Genomic DNA, 19,845 nt, shown 5'->3' on the forward strand with positions numbered 1-19,845 from the left:
CCACTCTGTACTCCACCGTCAATTTACATTAGCAGCGGCTTCAACGCCGCCAGGTTCGCTCTGTCAGCGGCCAACAGGTGAACACAAACTGAATGGGTAATGTTCACACAAAAAAAAAAAAAAAATCAATGGATCTATCAATTATGGCAATCTCATCGGTAGCTGTGCCGTCACAACAGTTAGCTTCCGGTCAAAGCTACTTTCACTACTTCGACTTTTAGTTAAGCTTACCACATATTTTACTTAATGTTATGTAAGTAAATTATTTTGGATTATTATTATTATAATTATAAAAATCAATAATTGTGAAGTTATTTTTACTTGTGAAGACGAGTGAGACGAGGTTGAAAGGTGATAAACTTGAACTTCATTCACCTGAGGGGGGAAATTTGCCTGGAGGCTTTGTAGTGATTAGCCTCCTTTTAAAGTGAAGGCAAGTTATCACCGCTAACTGATATATACATTTTTATATTGAATTATTTTGGTTTAATTAACGTTAAACTATTTCAGCTGCCAATTAATGGTTCTCCTCTCGCAGTGCTTACTGCTGGGAAAAAAGGTAGATATTTTGTATAGGTTTTAAAATGCTAACAGTGAAGATGAGGTATGTATATATTTTGTTATTGCAGTTTGATTCTGTATTTATGCCTCATAGCAAAAAAAACAAAAAACAAACCAAAAAAAAAGGGTTTTTTTCTATTGTTAAAAACTACAAGTGTTTTTTTTTAAGGCGGTAATGTAAATGTCCATTATGTAGGTGACTAGCGAGGCCAAAATAAGGCTTTCATGGAGCATTGAGCCGTCACAGCCACTTGTTCCTGTCAAAATGTTCATTACCCGAAGCCTCATTTAACTGTGTTCACTAGTGACCCCTACTGGTAAAAGCAATTAAGGGCGGACAAATAATAGATGGTCATGCCCGCCACCGCAGCACAAATATTGCTGACGTGTTGCAGCACTTTGGGCCACTGCTGAATCCAATAAGGATTCTTACATCTCTTTAGACTTTTTTCATAAACACAAAAAAACCTTAGTGCCAACTGTCAGAGATGAGGGTAAACATGTTTTTTTATTGTTCCTGCGCCCCAGTGGATATAAATAGAAAATAAGAATAAAAGAATAAAACATCTGATTTGACATTGTACAGTGTGAAATTTTTTTTTTTACTTTTATTTGGCTAAGAATGAACAAACTAAACTAAACTACTTCCATGTTGTTCAGGAACAAACGCCATCAGTCTGAAGCGAATGAAATAAAGTTTGTTAAAATAATCAATACAGCAGAAGCAGTAAATTACATCTTTTTAATGAAAATAAATTTGACATGAATTGAACATTGGCAGTTAAAACAGTATATGGCCTTTATCTGTTACAAAATAGTTGTATAAATAATTTCCTCTACTTCTCCACTTTTGTGTTGAATACCCACCAGTCCTGCTGTGTAACTGACTCCATTATAAACAGCAGCTGTTTGCACTGTAGCTAGTAACAAGACGACGCAAGCAGGAGCAGGTAGATATCGCTGAAGACAAACTTCACGCTACAGAATAAAATAACAAGTTAACCCGATCTATCATGTCACTGACGTCTGTTTTTTTTTTTTTTTTCCAGTCAGGATTATTACATGTCTTTAAAACAAATGTGGCAACAACAGCTGAACCCAAAACAACATAAATAATATTAATGCAGATTTACATCACACGATGCCTTGGGTGCAACTCTGCTCGTCCACTGAAAAAAAAAAAAAAAAATTAACTTAAAATTACCTTTTAAAATGTAAAAAAAACAATAATTATTAATGGAAGACAAACACTTGGTAAATATTTCCCTTTACAGCCTTACAGTGCTCAGAGAAGAATAAAATAATAATTACTTGATACAAAACAAGAAACTAGAAACAACGTGTGTGTGCGGTGTGTGTGTGTGCGTGTGTGTGAGAGGTTTAAATAAATGAGCGTCAGGTAAAAATAAACGCTGTGGCACATTAAAGGTCGGCTGACAGAATAGAAGCTGCATAGAATCAATATCACAAATCTCTAATGTAGAGAAGACGACGACTTTGGAAGATCGTGTGCCATTTCTGCTCTCGAGCAGAGTCTTATATTTATCATGTTGTCTGGTGAAGTTCTTCTTCTAGCGTCTCTCATATTTCAGTAACCTAAACAAAGGAAGCCCTGCTCTTTACTGACCAAACATACCTTGTCCCTTCGATCTATTTCACTGAGGTAACAGTTTCAATATACGACTCTGCTCTGAAGCGTCTCAGTGCAAATCGTGGAGCGTGGATTCTTCTCTGCCACCTTTGTCAGAGCAGGAGAGGGAAACTAAAGTTCTGCACCGGCCTAAAACTGAACCTCTGTCTTTGAAGAACCATCCCAGTGTTTTTGAACGTTTTACTTCTTTTACCTACAAGATATGCACAATTTATACTTGTGCTGACGAAAACCCCCAAAACTATTGTCACACGGTAACGTGGTTTTGATAGGAAGCATCTGCATGTGTACCTGAAACACATGACATGAACGCACACGATTGGCCCAGAGAGAGAAAGAGAGACAGTTTTTTTTTGTTGATATATTACATGTGAAAATACGCAAACCTGAAAACCGATACCTGAACCCGGACACACTTGGCAGAACTCTAGTCCAAACTAAACCTGTAAATCTGGAGCCAACACCATCAGCTCTCCCGCTCCACCGTTCAAGTACAGATCAACCCCGGCCCCAGAATACAACAGAGTCCCTTTAAACACACGAGAGAAAATAACGTCTGCGGAAGAACACTGATGTGAAACCTCAGGATGAAGAATCATGTTTCAAATCAAAACCTCAGCTGGAATCGTTTTCAACTAAATGATCTTGGGTCAAGATCGTTTGTACCATGTGCAGGTCTACAACTTCAGCTCTGACTGTGACTCCCGCAATTTAAAACATGATCCTTAACCTGGAGCATTATTAGTAATAAATAAATATCAGTGACTCGATCAGTTCTCAATATACAATAATACAATAAGATACTTCACATGTAGAAAAATATTATTACCCTTGTTACTTAGTGATAAAATAAAGATTCAGGATTGTGAAAGCAAAAAGGCAAAGTGCAAAAACAACAGAGGTTCTACAGAGAATATTTGTGCGGTAGTGTCACCTCCAACATGGCTGCCTGTACCTGATGGTTTTAAAGGAAATACCCATTACTTTATGTCCCTGGATAAAGCAGGTAAAATGTTCCACCGTGTCCTGCTGTAACATGGAAGAAAGAGAGTCACCAACATCCCGTTAGAGGCCCCTGTTTAGTTAAACGTTCGTCCTTTTATGATCTGATGAAAACAGAATAAATAATATTTTATTTTTCCCCAGGTAGTCCGTGAACAGGAAGGTCTTTATGGTAGTAATGATGTCCCTTTACAGTGCAGACAGAATGAGGACGTCAGGAGCCACAGTGGGTTCCTTCTGTTTATCATGAGTCATGTCTTTACAGTCCACCTCAACAAGCTGGTACTCGTCGTTTCGCTGTCCAAGTGTCGCTCAGTCATTACAGGCACCGTTGTACCGTACGCGAGCCGCTGTTTTCCAGCCGCCATGTTTTGTGTTTCTCCGCTCTGATTCTCACTAATGCAAATCAGCTCTGCAGCACAAAATGATGGGAGAAATTTAAAGTTAACTTGAGCTGGAACTAATGACTGATCTGTGAATTATTTTCTCTATTGATTAATCAATCATTTGGTCTTTAAAATGTCACAATTTCTCAAAGCCTGAGTTGGAGGGGCAGGCAAACGATCGACTGCTTATCAGAACAGTTGTGACTTGAATGCTTTTCCCCCATGATCACAGCGTTTCTCCGAAGGACGCGCTGCTTCTCTGTGACCACCAGAGCGAGCAGCAGCCTGCTCAGCTTTCAGGAGGAGGAACAACAACGTGAGAGCAAAGAGGAAGAAGTGAAGATTAAGTTGCTGGTTTGAATCCAAAAGGAAAGTTTTTGTGGGCAGAATATGAACAGCTCTCCTCTTCCTGACCGACTACACTTCAGGTGCCCTTAGGCAAGGCACTTAAACGGCTCAACTTCTCCAGCGGAGCTTCTGACAGCAGCAGACTGCAGCTCAGCGTGTGAATGTAAATCCTGCTGATGCTGAGAAACGTCACAGAAACCCTGTGAAGCTTCTCTTGATGAATTTAAGTACAATGAGAGAAAACAGGAGGAAGCTGTGAAGCGAGAGAGTGGGAGTGTAAATATCTTCAAAAAAAAAAGAAAAAAGAAGAGAGCAGAAGCCTGGAAAACCGAGTCCAGCTGAAATTTCAGAAGCAGCTGGAAGTTTGGACAGCTCGGTGAAAACAACATGCATCAACGACATCAGGACTACACACAGAATCTGACCGATGAATAAAGGATGAAACCACACAAGATAGGCGAAGAACTACTGTCACCACAGTGCTGGAACGTTTTCCCTTCATGGCCTGAAACTTGCTAACAAGAAGACATCATTTATTGCTTTAAATTACATTTCACACAGTTAATAACTGAAATACGGGGATGTTGGCAACATCTTTGCTACAGTTGCTAAAAATAGTCAGCGCTGTTGATTTAAGTTGCAGTACAATGATTGTCTAATGCACAAAACGCATGACTGTGTTTAGTGTCTGTCAGCACACTTAAACCAAAATAAGAAGTGCCATTTCTGGCTTTATCGCCAATTTCTTCATCATGGCAGTCTCAGAGACTGTGGCCCACAGCGCTACGGGGGCGGTGAAATCCAAAGTTGTCGCAGCAGTTTTGGAATGAAGCTTTAGAGACGGTTAAATATAACCTAAACCTAAGATAAGGAGACCTAATGCACACAAAGGTCTGGAGAAAATCTTGTCAAAAAATTACGATAATGAAAACTTCGGAAACCCTAAGGCAGTAATTTGATTGGTTGCGAGTTTGAAAACGTCTTAGACCCAATGTCATGCTGAAAGGATAAGTTTGCAATTTTTCAAGTCTGTAGTTATAGTCAGGGGCCCATGTGACCACTGAAACGGGTTCTGCTTGTTGTAATGTTTTCTCCTGTCCATACTGTCCAATAAGAGACCCCTTCAACAAAAGTGATGGGGGACAGAATCCACAGTGTTTGCTATGTGCAGAAATGTAAAGTAAATGTAAAGTTCATCTGAAGTTAATATGAGCCTTCAACAATCTGAGTTACACGGATCAAGTGGATATCTTCCAAAGTCTTTTTAGTGTAAAGTTCCCACATTTCCACGGACTGAAGACATTTTGAACTAAAAGTTGTTTCAGTGTTAGAAATGTTGTAGGACAGATTTGAAGAATTGCGGAGCTATCCCGTAAAACTTTAACGGTACAAGGGATCTCTGTCGACCGCAGAGATTTTAGAAAAAGTGCTCAGAAATGCTAAACACAGCTTTAGAAAAACTCCAATTTAACCAAAATGATCGAAACCTTCACACGAGGTTCGGCGCACAAACGAGAGCCGTGTTTAGACTCCATTACTAAAATCTCTGGGAAGAAGCCGGTGAAGCTTTTTTTGTTTTTTAAACCACCAGAAATGACAGCCAAAGATCTGGAAATCAGTTAAAAAAAAAAAAAAAGCATAATTTTCTAATAGGTGAGACATGATTTTGAGGGGCTGTGATGAATTTGACCTCTGGTGATCTCCACGGTGCTGCTGAACCCTCGATCACAGTGTGTCGTCGCTTTGGTGTTTGAAGGAGGAAGGGAAGCGATGTTGCTCTCCGGGCTCTTAAGCCAGACATTACCGGGCCTGCTGTCGTATTACCGTCACAGAGTGGCTGCACTTTGGTGTCTGCGCTGTGAGCAGAGAGGAGGGCGATTCCCCGGAGCCTTTGAGCCAGGCACCGTCCGTCACAGTGTGGAGCTGGAAGGTGCTGAGGGTCCCCGGAGGGAGGCGTCGGTGTGCCGCTGTGCTGCGGGGAGCCAGGCGCTGCTATAACTGCTGCTGCTGCACCAGCCGTCTGTAATGTGGCATGACTTTGCTCTCGGGGAGGTAGAGCGCCATCTCCAGGGCGACCAGGATGGTGAACTCAAACGAGATCAGCTCCCTCCTGCTGATCCTGAAACGCTCCTCTAGCTTCTACACAGAGACGCAAAAGAGACCAAAGACTGAGAGACGGACAAACACTTGCTGATGTTTTTTAAAATTTGTTTACTCGTCTATTGTCTAATTTGATTTTCTCTTTTGTATTTTGTACCATCTTTGCTAAAATCCAGTGGTGAGATATATGTCACTTCGTTACAGTGGCCCTGAGGTACAAGCGCAACGCTTTACAAGACCCGAGTGTACGTGTTTTCTGATTTGTTCCTGCGTTTTAACCCACATAGTGTTGGATATCTACCCTTAGTGATTTAAACATTTGGGAGTGCTGTTAAATTTGTATTTCACTCAGAAAGTGGACGCTAGTTAGCCAAGTTGCTAACGTTAGCAGTGATTTCCACTACACATTACCTCTGCTTGGTCACGGCAGGAAAGTGAATCAAACTTAAATTATTGTTCTTTCTGGTGATTACAGCTTTGAATAAATTAGTACACAAGTCAAAACAGACACCAAGGGTCTATGTGCTGACTTTAGTGAAATGAATTTCAATTTCACTTTGAATTTACTGTGTTTTGATGATAGATGTTATCGTGTTTTGCACCTGAGGGCCACTGTGCTAACTGAAGTTTTTTGCCAAAATCACCACAGTACTAATATCACTGGTTCAAAAGTATCGATTAATGGTTCAAGTTATCAATGTTTGAGTCAAATGTGGGGATTTGAGGCGATTGCTTTTTCTTCCTTTATTTTTGAATTTGAAACAGTTTTAGTTTCAAAATAAGTTTTGTAGATATTATTCTAAGATCTGCAATGGGAACTGACACTAAAACAACTGATCAATAAATTGATGCATTGAACGATTCATCCATCGATGATTTTTTTATAGATTAATTGATTAATCATTTAGTCAACAAGATGTTAGAATCTGTCACAACTTTCCAGAGCTCAATATGTCTTCAGATGACTTGTTTTGTCCGACCAACAGTCCAAACCCCATAAAATATTCTCTTTGCAATGACAAAAAATGTAATGGCAAGGAAAAATAAACTTGTGAGTGCTCTCTGCTGGACAAACTACGTAATGGAGACGCTGTTTTATCACCTCAAACATTTTTGAAATTTCTTGTTACTTCTCGGTTGACATATTGGATGATATTCGTAAATCTGCGATGTGCTGAAATCGGCCCGTGACGAGTTATGATGTTCACAGTTGTATGTGAGGAGAATCGTGGGTAAACGGCGAAGGACGGAAACTGTCCTCAGTCCTGCAGCTCAGAGACGCTGCAGGGTGTTTTCCAGCTGCTCAGGTAGATCAGCTTCAAAAACACCTGAGCAAAAGCAACACGATCTGACTGACAGGCAGAGGTCACCACCATGATCTGAGTGTGTGTGCGCGTGCGTGCGTGTGTGTCAGTCAGACTTACATCGATGAGGTGTTTGACCTCCTGTTTCTTGAGGTCACTGCTGATCTTAGCAGCCAATAGGATGCAGGCAGCTGACACCAGCTTCCTGTAAAAATAACAACAACAGTTTAAGTGACAGGACGTCCTTCTGCAAGGTGAAGCTCGCAGCAGCTACATGACACGATAATTACCGATGGACCGGGAACAGGTTTGATTCATGTATCTGTAGCTCATCAACTCTGTCAGCGTAAGTATTCGGAATCCAGCAGTCACATAACATTGAGCAGTATTAACAGGTCAAATCCAAAGTATGTCGCAGCATCTCCGTCCATAATTAAAACCAAACTGCATTGAGCTCAAGTGCCTCATTTAGATCAGATTGTCCGTGGTCTGACGACTTTCACTGTTTATTTTACACTGCATTACTCAGTGGCACACAGTATGTGCAGCTAACTAAGAGCACTGAATCATTCTGCAAAAACAACATCCAATGAGGCATCACTGCTGAATGACTGCTTAAATGACTGATGCAGGAATTAATTGGGTATTTGGAGGCACCTCGGTACCAAGCTGTCGCTAACACGCTGAGAACTCCTCCTTAATTGACCAAGGTAGCCGAAACAACCAGGAACTTCCATTCTGTTAATTGACAGGAAGGAAACAAAACAGCTACGAAGATCAGCTTAAGTTGTAGTTCAGTCCGTCTGCGCATATCAGTGCTTTTTATCCAGTGAGAGATCACACCAGTGTTCAAAAAGACCAATGTTACGCAACATTTCCACTCTTCAAAAGAACATTTTACCAGTGACAGACATACTACTGAAACTGTGGACTGGGACGGTTCCGTGAATCAAAATCTGCATTAAATTATTTGTTATTTTACAGGCGTGGGAACATTGTCAGTGTTAATATATTAGTTAGTTATAACAGATGTTCATGTGTTTCCCCTCTGAAAGCCGCCATCATGGAATCAACCACTGCAGAAATGAACCATGAGTGCAGCACCTTAATCAGGGGACCAGTCAGCGCCACTGGAAAGACTTCTGAGTCTTTGACCAATGGGATCAAACACCTGAGACCAGCTGTGATAAGAGTTACTTTAGTTTTCAGTCTTTCATCATCACCCAAACTGTCAAATAACGTCCACATGGATGAGCATTCAATGCACAGTCAGAGTTGTTTTTTTTTAATCAACACAGCAGAAGCCAATGAAGAGCAAAATGTAGACAATACTTCATTATCTGTTGAGTTAAGGAACAATATGGAGTTCAAGTGTATATGTGTTATATGAGGATGAGCTGTCCAAGTACCTGTTCTGTTTATTGAGTCGACCCTGCAGCACCAGCTTCTCAAAGTAGACAAACGCCATGGCGATGGTGACAGGCTGCAGGCCACAATCCTCCCCGACTACTCTCATCTCTCTCTCCAGACTGAGACACAGAGAGAGTGAGTCACAAAGTCAAAGGCAGTTTCTGATACGATTCAATGCCTTAATGTTTAATAAGAGAGTCTGCTCTATTGTCATGGTATTCAGTCATAATAATCTTTAGTCTCTGAAGGTATTTAGTCGATACCATTCAAATACCTTACCTGCGTATTTTGCTGAGAGTGAGTTTAATGTGAGGAAACTTCTCCTTAAACGTCTCGTTCATGTCTTTCTTCAGATCAGACGGTTTGACGTATTCTATAACTGTGGTCTGGTGGAAAAAAGGGTCGAGAAAAGTCAATGAAAGTGAGAAAATGGAGAAAAAAAGAAAATGAGTGGAGGAAGAGAGGAATGCATAAACAGGAAAGAAGGGATTTGTAATCAAGTCAAAGTGCAAGCAGAGATATTAAAGTCAAACAATGGACAGTGAATGTAACTGAACCTCATGAGGACGTAAATATTTTTGTCCTATTATCTACTGCTTCACTCTGGGCACACACTGTCAACAGTACAGTCAAGTCTATACAGTATATCTGGGTTCTTTTATTGGTTCTTTAATACACATCAGACATTGATCAATACTATAATGCTTGTGCACGTGCAGTTTCACAACCTGAAGTAAACTAGGTTGAATCTTACGTCGCAAATAAGAATGAACATGTCATTATTACTGGGAGTATTCAAGACTGACATTCAGAGTATGGAGAGAAAACAGTGGGAGTCGGTGCCAAATCACAGCAGTTCTCTCAGGGGATAACTGTAAAACTCATCCATGTCTCTGTTTACAGTTGTCTCGGTTACTGTAACTCTCTAATCCCTAAGTACCCGACCAAACATCTGCAACTGGTTCAAAACACTGCAGCCAGGACAGCACATATAAAACAATCTCTCCACTGGCTGTGTGTAAACTATAGATTAGTTGATAGCTGATTTTAAGGGGCTTCTCATCGTTTTTAAAACTGACCCTGGTGCTGCATTTGGTTCACACGCCCCCGGCCTCTGGAACAGCCTCCATGTAGAGGTCATGACCGTGCACCTTGCTTACAACTTTGAAAATAAAACTTAAAACTCATCTTTTATTTTACCTAGAAACTTTTACTATATTTCAACCTCGCCTACAGTATTAATTATCATTTTACTCAAAAATCCTTTCTGCTATGTTTTTAATGTTCCTATGTGTTGCATCTGTCTAATGTATTTTTTCAATCTTTTTTGAAGCACATTGTATTGCATTTAAAATTTAAAATTTTCTGTGTGAATAAAGTTTTATTAATATTTATATCATTTGTATATATTGTGCTATAGTGAAGTGAACAGCAAACCCAATGAATTAAATACGTGACAAATTAAGGCACTTCATCACACTGATGCAAGAATAATATAAAAATGTTATGCCAGAAATGAATCCTGTTCATTGATGTGATAAATTGACAACAGAGAGTTGACACTTATAGTAGGTGAGATCAGACTGCGTAATGCTAACACATGCACACACACACACACACACACGCAGCCAACAGCTGCCCAACCTGCTGAGACAAATCTGCCCAGCTATGAGATGTACTGATCCGGTCGACGAATCAACCGCAAATGATGATCTTATTAGATGGATCAAATACCACTGACTGTTCGACATAAAAGACAGCTGATGGATGTCTGTACTGTGGCTTAACCCTACTTTATAGCTGTAAGGCACTTTGAAAGCACTAAACCTGTGGGGCTCATGACCGAGTGTGAAGGAGACACACAGCTGTAATCAAAATGTAGAATATTTTTTAATGCATGAAACACTTGAAATTCTTAAAAAAACAAAAAACAAACAAACAAAAAAACAATCTTCAGTATCTCCTTACCATGTAGGAGGCAAAGATCAGCACCCGCTTGTGTTTCCCACAAGGCCACTGGTGGTCACTGAGGAGGTTAGGGTCATACTCTGTCACATCGTCCAGACCTGGCCAAGACACACACACAGACACACAGACACACACACAGACACACAGACACACACACAGACACACAGACACACACACACACACGAATTATTAGGCACGAATGATGTTCCCCATCATGCAAGGAAAACACATTGTATTTGGTAAGTAGTTAATAGTTATGTTAGTAATTTCTGACTTGTTTGTTAAACCAGACACATTGTGGGGTTTCTAATAGCAAGATAAGATGAAAGTAGAAGACCAAAACACACCTTGAGCCTGTTCAGTTTGTAGTAGTTATGGTTTTATGCCTCAAATTTGTATATAAACAGTAAGAGTAAACTGGAAAAACTGTTTTTGTTGATTTTGTTTGATTTGTGTCCCCAAATTTTCAGATGTGAGAGTATATTGATCAAGGAAGTAAAGGCGGAAGGGTACGACTGTAACTGCAGGCCGACGAAGACCAAAAATACAGAAGAAGGATGTAAAAACAGGAAGAAGAAACAAACACAGGATGGAAGGATGAAGTGAGCAAGGAGAGATGAAGTAATGAAAAGAAACAGTTGTTGCAGCTGTGCTGGAGCCTCGTCCTTGTTATAATTTAAACGTGTGTATACGTATATATTCACCCCGTGTGTCACATCCTTTATCTATAAACACACAGTGACAGAGCCCTGCATTAGCCTCTAAACCTCTCTCTCTCATCCGGAACCTTTCATTAACACAACACAGCTGTGTGAGTGCATGTGTGTGTATGTTTGTTTTTGTGTTATATACAGTTAGATAACACGTGAGACAGGGCATGTGTGTGTTAGTGTGCACACTGATAGCAGGGTTATATTTGTAGCCTTTTTGTGACGTATCTCTTCAATCTCTCAGGTTCAGCTCTCAAAGCTGCCGTATTTATAACCTATATGTCAGTTTCCAAACTGGTCACAAAAACATCCATCAATCATTTGGCTTTGCTCAGAGTTCAGAAACAATGTGATGTCTTTAACTTCCCCATGAGGTCAGGACTTCAGAGATGCTGCCTGCATTACAGTGCCCAGCTGCTGGTCATTAAACAGCGTATGTGTGCTGAAGAAAAAATACCGCCACCCAGACCAGACATTTCCAAAGTCATCTGCAGAGTGTTTTTATATACCATGATTATATATGAATGGCAATGTGCACACAGTATGTCTGTGTGTATTACCTAGGTCCAGTCCCACAGTGCTGTTCAGCCTGCTAGGTGGATAACTCCTGCCCGGCATGCTGTGCGTGCTCCTGGACACGGGGATCTGCAGTGTCAGGTCGCTGGCTGACGACGGCTTATGCCTCACCAGAGCGTTAGTGGGGTACAGGAACTGGGCGTACGACACCGACTGAGACATAAAGAGAGAGAGAGATGGAGGGGGGATATGAATACAGGATTACATTAACACACGAAACTCGGTTGGATAATAACATCTACTCGTGTGTGTATATCTGAATGTGTGTGAGAAGTTCCCCATTTATCTACCCTGCCGTAGGTGTCCAGTTGGAAGCCCTCTAGCCCCGGCAGCATCTCCAGGGTGGTGGAGATGTTTCCAGACGAATGTCTCCTCCTCGGGTGGTTTAATGTAGGGTCACTAGAGAGAGAGAGAGAGGGACAGCAGTGGTTAAGGTGACTGCAGAACAGTCATTCTTAACATTCCCTCAAAAGGTGCAATGTTGTAGGAATGAAAATTTTCTCATTTTCCCTTTCAACATGATTTCATCACTGGACTTGAATCCTAACTGGCTCCCCTCTGAAATCTCTGAAAACCACCTGCAGCAGAAAAAGAAAATCCTCCGAGCAGCAGGTTTACCTACAGATATTTAAATCAAGGACAGCTCAGATCAGCTCTAGCACCACCTTCAAGAAAACATTTTTAGCCTTAGTGCTTGAAATGCCTTTTGCACAAACTCTATCATTCTTCCTGCCTGCAGCATTTTCAGGTAAAAGGGTGGGCCACACTGTTCAGAGGCACTCTTGAGACTAAAATGTCACAGGTCACTTCCCACCACAACCACATATTATGCAGAAAACACTGAACACTTTCAGTTTCAGACCACAGCATCAGCTACAAGTTAAAAGTGGAAATGTGATGCTTGAGTCACTTCCTCTACGGGTGAAAAAATACAGAGAAGACAAATGTTACTTTGGCTAAAACACTATCTGTGTTTGAATTCCCATAATGTATGGTGTTCATTATGTGGATATACATTTGTGTGTGTGTGTGTGTGTGTGTGTGTGTGTGTGTGTGTGTGTGTGTGTGTGTGTGTGTTTGTGTGTGGGTGCAGCAGAGAAACAAAGTGACTTGTGCTTGTGTTTATATTAAACGGAACCTGTTATGCTCATTTCCTGCTTTATATTATTATTCTGGTACTCCAATAACATAGCTTTATGTGATTAACAGTTCAAAAACGGACTTATTTATCTCAAACTTCCTGTTATGCAGTCCCTCAGTTGAGCCTCTGACTGGAACAGGCAATATTAGGTCAGGCCTCCCTAAAACCCCACTTTCTTCTGATTGGCCAAACATCCGGAAAACTGTCAAGGGGCAGCGCAGCCGGCGCTTGTGAGCACCGCCTCATCCTCTGACTGGTGTGGAGGTTCTGAAGGCAAACTGTAAACCTTAGTAACTAGTAACTAAAACTAAGTAACAAAACATAATTGATTGGAAATGGCAATATCTCAAATCCATCCGTACATGTTCTATACTGAATCTGATGCGGGATATAGGGGTGGACTGCACGAACATTTGCAGCAACAAAGATGTCTCTATTAATTTCATGCCCATTAGCTGCTTATTGTGTGATATAATGATGGATTTAGTCTTTCAATCACATTCTGTTTATAACATTTTTTCTATATATGCGCCTTTATAGGCTGACTGAGGTGGAAAACATGCCGTCAAGAAATACAAAATCTAACGTTGGTAGTAAAAATGTTATTCTGCTTTTGCCAAACTACTTTATAGTAAACCTGCACCGTTGGTTATTTGTATGCTGGAGTACATTAATGCCTACGATACTACGCAAGTAGACTGTTTTGGGAGAATGAGCTGAGCTTGGAGCAGATGACCGTATAAAGAAATCTGTGACATCCGTGACATTTGAAGTAGAAAAACGCCTGAACTTTTGTCCCACAGGGATAGTTTTTACAGATGTTTACCTCACTATTCACATTTAATATGAACATCTGAAATAGTAACATTATATATATATATATATGACAGAAAATCAGTAAAAACATAATAGGTTCCCTTATTGATCCACCAACCAGGGAGACCTAAAGTCAAGTCAGGAAACTCTGAGGTACATGGGAAAATCATCCCCGAATTCTCCTCCTCTTTGTCCCCCTCCTAAAAAGCACTTGCGCCTCCTCTCCTCCCTAAGCAACCTTCCCTTCTTTTTCTTCTTCTTTCTTCCCCAGTGAGAACATCACATCTTCTCCTCCTCCTCCTTTCTGTTGCCAGCTCTACTTCTTCTCTCAGGCTATCCTCCTGTTCTTTCATCTTGCCTCACACTGAAGCAAAAGGTTAGTGTGTGTGTGTGTGTGTGTGTGTGTGTGTGTGTGTGTGTGTGTGTGTGCTTGTGTCTGTGCAGGTGTGTCAGTTGATTACCTGAGATAGAAGCTCTCTCCGTAGGGAAGAACAGAGAAGGCAGCACACAGAGACCTCTTAGCACAGATCAGCACGATCCTGAAATGCAAACAAACACAAACATCAGTGGTTATCTTGTTATAACATCTGTCCACTTGACTCTGTTTTTAGTTGCAAAAAAACAAACAAAAAAAAACAAAAACATTGTCAGAGCGGCCAATGAAATCACCGGTGAGCAGCAGCCCTCTTTGTCAGGTATTCTGAGCTGAGAAAACACACAGAAAACCAACAAAGTAAGACGGGATTAACTGAAGAGTAAACAAAACAGACATAATGACTCTCTGTCCGACCTAATTTTAGTCATATCAGGGCTCAGGTGTGTCAGGTGTGCTAGCTGTCAAAGTGAAGTCAAATTAGCAGTAAACTTTGAATATAACAGTGAACGTTCAATATGAGCTACAGTTTGTCACAGAAAACAAATGCTACAGCTTCTTGAGAAGCAAGCAGAGCTCAGAGTTCAGTTTCCCAGCAGCTGAGTGTAGTGACAGGGTTAACCCCGAGGTCGTCTAAAGCTTCACCCTGGAGCAGTAATGGAGTCCACAGTCCGCTTTTTTCAGAAGCAGCAGTCTATTACATAAAACCTAAAATACCCTCTAGTGGAATAATGAAAAAACATTAGCCATTAGCCAACAAAAGCCATAAATGTGCCCAAATGTTCTTTTAAGGTGTATTTTATAAGATATTGTTTATTAATCACTACTGGGGTAAATGCGACAATTATTCATGATGTTGATTTTAGGAGCCCTACTCCAAAAGCATGCACTGCTGAAGAAATTTGAAGAGCTAAAATCTCCAGCAACACTTGTTGTATAAAGAACAGCTTTATTGTCAGACCAACACGTTTCGGCTTGTGGCCTTCATCGGGGTCATTCACAAGCCACGAGCTTCGGCCTAGAGGCGAAAAGCATTGGTCTGACAATAAAGTTGTTCTTTGTACTACAAGCGATGCTGGACTTTCTACCTCTTTAGACTTTTTCCTCCTCCATGCACCTTGGGAGTAGGTTCGGGTTTGCCAGAATTCCCTACTCTGTTTCTGTTGAGGAACTCTGATGAAAATTTGGAATAAACCAGCATTCAGACTTTAATTGCTTTCCCCTTGCTAGAAATAAATCTCGAATTGAGCAAAATTTGCTCGCTGTTTTCGCTGTTTTCCTTCCTCTCCTCAGAGGAATCTCAATCTTAACGCCTGCATTTGAAATTCAAGTTTGTTTTTGATTCCTGCCTCCATCTGTAAGAATCTCCAGTAAACACAAGTGCCTTTGATCACTGAAAAGGCAGGTATTGCTGATAGCAGTCAGTCAGGTTTCTTGTGAAAATCCTTTGTTTTTTGTCAGGAAGTTACAGGATGACAAGAAGTCACGTCAAAATATCAAACTATCAAATTTTTAAAAATAAAATTGAAGGACATTTTTTGTAAATAAATACATCCTTCTTCACCAAGGACTTCAATGTTTTGGTAAAACACACAAACACACACTTTCCTGATTGACCAAAGTGTTCCACCTGCATCTTTACCAGAGACTGCTTCACAATGATGTGTTATAATGGGGTTTCAACAGAGTATGTGTGTGTGAGTGTATGCTTGTGTGTGTATATTTTTATTGCGGATGCTCTGGAGTATAAACCCCTGCAGAGCAGCGTCTCTTGCCTGGTTTGTGTCTCAGAGGAAAATGTTTACAGTCATTATCTTTGGAGGAAGAGAAATGACTGGAAAATGATTTAAAGTGTGTGGAAACATACACACACTTATCTCTGAGTTAATCATGTTTGTGATTAATGATTTTCTTTTTATATATACTAGTCCTTTAGCAGCCACTGGGAGATCTCAAACCATCGATCTTGTGTTTCCCAGACATAAAAACATTAAAAACACAAAAGGCCACACACAGTTGGAGCTCCACAGAGAGGTGAACCCAGAGGCTGACTGCAAAAATAACATCCAGTCAGGCCTGATAATGTCTGAGGGAACAGTAACGGAAGAAAATGCTCTCAATTCAAATTTTAGCCAAATCAAACAATACCGGCAGAGAGAGCAGTAATTCTACCAAGGTAATTACATAACCTGAATTAAACATATAAGCAAATAAAATATGAGCTTTAAAGGAGCAAAGACTGATCTTTGTCCTAATTTAAAACTTGTTTGTACTCAGTTTTTACTCTGTTTTCTATATATTATTCATCAGCTACACCTGCATGCTGGGAGGGTTATTTGTCATCTGCTAGCTATACAGCAGAACCTACCAAAAAAACCAAAAACAATTTGTAAACACAAAAAAAAAATGGCAGACGGCTGTGACTTGTGGTGACAGAGGTAGCTTTTCGTACCACTGATATTATAGGTCAGTGGTTCCAAACTTGTTTTTTTTTTTTTTTAATGTACCCCTATAATCCCATCAAATGAACTCAAAACCCTTCATCAACACCACTCTTCATGTTGTTTCAAACATTTGAATGTCACATGGTGATCCTGAAACACACACATATACTGACTCACGCACGCACACACAAATGTCAACCTTGGTCACTTTTGGGGACATTGCATAGACTTACATTCATTTCCTGGAGACCCTAACCCTTACGCGAGCCTTAACCACTGACCAATAAATCAGCCTTCTCCCAATTGGGGACACGGCTTTTGACCCCAGTTGGACAAGCCGCCCCCCCAGTTAACTGGTCTTCAACCTGAAAATCCCCAAAAGCAGCCTATGACAGAGACAGACACACACACACACACACAGACACACGAAGGTTGTTCCCTATGATGCATGGGAAAGTCAAAAGCAGGAAGTCACCAGGGAGTTCAGCGGAAAACAGCAGAAGCAGCATCACAACAGATCTGCTGGAAACGTGACTCTTCTGGGGATTCTGTCCCCTTCACTTGTCCTTTTATTACAACACATTTCATAACACTGGGGGCACATTATTCCATAAACACCTTCAAGAAAAATAGACAATTTTCCCACCGAGATATGAATCCCTGACCCAAAGATTGTAACTACTGTGCTATACACAGAATTGCCCGAGAAAAACAGGGACAAATAAAAGTCAAACATCTTAAGATTTTTATGGACAGTTAGGATATTTTATAAATAGACTCTTTTAAATTAACCTTTAAGTTAACTAAGGGTTAAAACCTTCAGCCATGCCCAAAAAATTAGCAGTGACTGCTGACTTTATGGTATTAACTTCTATGAAGGAAAGTTCACTGTCACACAGGATATGTTGTTTTCTAAACCCTGGGCTGTTTTTGTTCAGTTCTCACTCCCTTTCTTTACAGGCTTACGGCGAGTCACAACATGTCTAAACTCAGAATACTATATATTGTTTTTAGGGATAGGTTAGCCTTCTCAGAAATAACATCATACAGCACACGGAGTAAGTGGTACTTTACATGTTCTCGTTTCCGGTTTTTAATAGGCAAAGTTGTGTACAATTTGGATTTTTAAAATAGTCTATTGCCTGTATGTCTACAGGTTACAATACACCACGAATATTTGTATTCAGATAGGTGGAAGAGAGCAGTACGAACCATGCTGATGGGACAATTTGAGCCTCAGTTTTGTCAAGATATGTATTGATACTGTAAAACCACTCTTCACATTCCTTCTGTTTTACTTCTTCTTTCCACTTAAATTTTTCACCTCAAGTAATTTACATTTCGGTGAATGTCAATGATGAAAAGTTAATAAAAAATGATGATGTCCAGACAACAATCAACTGGATTACTTTTGTTACCGTAGGAAAAAGTCTAAATCTGTTGATTATGAGAGAAGCTCTGCTGTTTTAAGGCATATTTCTTTCTAAGTGGATTTATGGATGTTTATCCCCAATAGACATCTGAGATACTGCTATCACTGAGACGAGTTAGTTCCACTGATTTCAGCACTATGTGTATGAGATCTGTACATTCGGGACTGACTAATTTATGACACTAAGCAGGAGTGTAATTTTTGAGTGGTGTTGCCTTTGTTCCTGAGCAACACACTGCCACTTCGCCAAACTTAAGCAAATTTTTATATTATAGATTTTTATTTATATTTCAATTAGGGAACTAGGAATGTCAATTTCCTGCTGTGCTGTTCTACTTGGACTATGAAAAACTGTAACATCGCTGGCAGCAGGGGGTTTACTGGAAGCACTAACACTGACATATAGATTCATAACAACCACTTGGCGACCCATTAAAAACCTTGGATTGTGATCCAGAGTCTCAACAGCAGCAGCTCAGAGGAAGGAGAGCTCTAACATTTACCTACTTACATTAGCTTTCATGGTAAGAAACTGTCTGCGTGACGTCATGGAGTCTTGTTGAACTACAAACAACAGCCTCCGCTGCTCTTAGCTGGATCTATTTTAAAACAATCAGCCCTGATTGTATTATTGTCTGATGAGTAGTCCTACGTCCCTTTGACCCAGGGGTTTGAATTATAAACCCTGCAAGGAAGGACGAGAATAGAATACAATAGAGGAAGAATTGAGCAGAACAGAATGACACTGTTCAGGCTCCTCAAGCTAAACCAACAGCTCAGTTCCCCTCCTGCTTTAGAGTAAAGGCTGGGCACACTTCTGCATATCAGATGAATGTGTAAAGGTTAGTGGTTAAAGAGAAGGAACTTTAAAGGAAACATCAGAATTATGACTCCTGTGTCCTTTAACAAAATCCTACAGTCAAGCATGAATTTAACTATAAAGACAACATATAAACTCTATAATCTCTTAGAAAAGATTTTTGGGGTATTTTTTTGGTTGGATGTGTTCAGAATAGGTCCACAGGGAGGTATCCAGGGGGCATTCTGATTGGACGTTCAACCAGCCTACAGTCCTGCAGTCCACTGTCATTGCACAATGGCGGACTGACCAATGGCAGAGAATGCAGCTCTTAGTATGGTACCACCCTATATTCCGCAGTACCCACAAATTTTCTTTGGGAGACCTTTGCAGGAACTATTGCCCCTGACAACACAGGCTTTGGGGTCAAATAAATAAAACAAATCTGAACAAGATTTAAAGGTTTAACAAGGTGAATTCCAAAAACAGTTGCTGCTATTGATTAAAATATCTGCCTTATTTTTTTATGTCATAGAAAATTTAGAAACCTAAAGCCTAATCCCGCCATCCGGACCTTGCTGTGCTTCGGTGTAACTCTACATGCTGTGAACAGCAGGGGTCAACATGCTGCTAAACATTATCTACACCTGGACACAGATTTGGCTGGAGCAGTGGAAGGATGTGATGTGTGCCAGTTTTAAATTTTTATCTTTTTCTTCATTGTCCTTTGGGGGAAATTTGTTTTGCAGCCAGGTTGAAACACAGAAAACACTTAAATGTAACACATTTATAACATAATAAAATATATAAAACATATATAAAAA

General features: G+C 40.4%; 1 protein-coding gene across 2 annotated transcripts in view; it reads right to left on the minus strand.

Annotated features, from left to right (window-relative positions):
- Positions 1 to 1,219: 1,219 nt before the first annotated feature.
- cables2b (Cdk5 and Abl enzyme substrate 2b) overlaps positions 1,220 to 19,845 on the minus strand; it is a 41,996-nt gene continuing 23,370 nt past the window's right edge. Inside the window, exons 3-11 of one of the 2 annotated variants that reach the window (XR_005709386.1) lie at positions 14,435 to 14,512; positions 12,307 to 12,415; positions 12,001 to 12,169; positions 10,731 to 10,828; positions 9,042 to 9,148; positions 8,762 to 8,881; positions 7,473 to 7,557; positions 5,639 to 6,087; positions 1,220 to 1,730 (exon numbers count right to left, since the gene is read on the minus strand). Coding sequence is in view for 1 of the 2 variants with exons in the window: in XM_040152847.1 (XP_040008781.1) it covers positions 5,941 to 6,087; positions 7,473 to 7,557; positions 8,762 to 8,881; positions 9,042 to 9,148; positions 10,731 to 10,828; positions 12,001 to 12,169; positions 12,307 to 12,415; positions 14,435 to 14,512 (913 nt within the window). In the remaining variant the exon portion in view is untranslated. Of the gene's footprint in view, positions 6,088 to 7,472; positions 7,558 to 8,761; positions 8,882 to 9,041; positions 9,149 to 10,730; positions 10,829 to 12,000; positions 12,170 to 12,306; positions 12,416 to 14,434; positions 14,513 to 19,845 lie in introns of both variants that reach the window. The other variant, XM_040152847.1, reaches the window with a different exon arrangement.

The sequence above is a fragment of the Xiphias gladius genome, chromosome 18 (assembly GCF_016859285.1).
Source record: "Xiphias gladius isolate SHS-SW01 ecotype Sanya breed wild chromosome 18, ASM1685928v1, whole genome shotgun sequence".
Taxonomy (NCBI): domain Eukaryota; kingdom Metazoa; phylum Chordata; class Actinopteri; order Istiophoriformes; family Xiphiidae; genus Xiphias; species Xiphias gladius.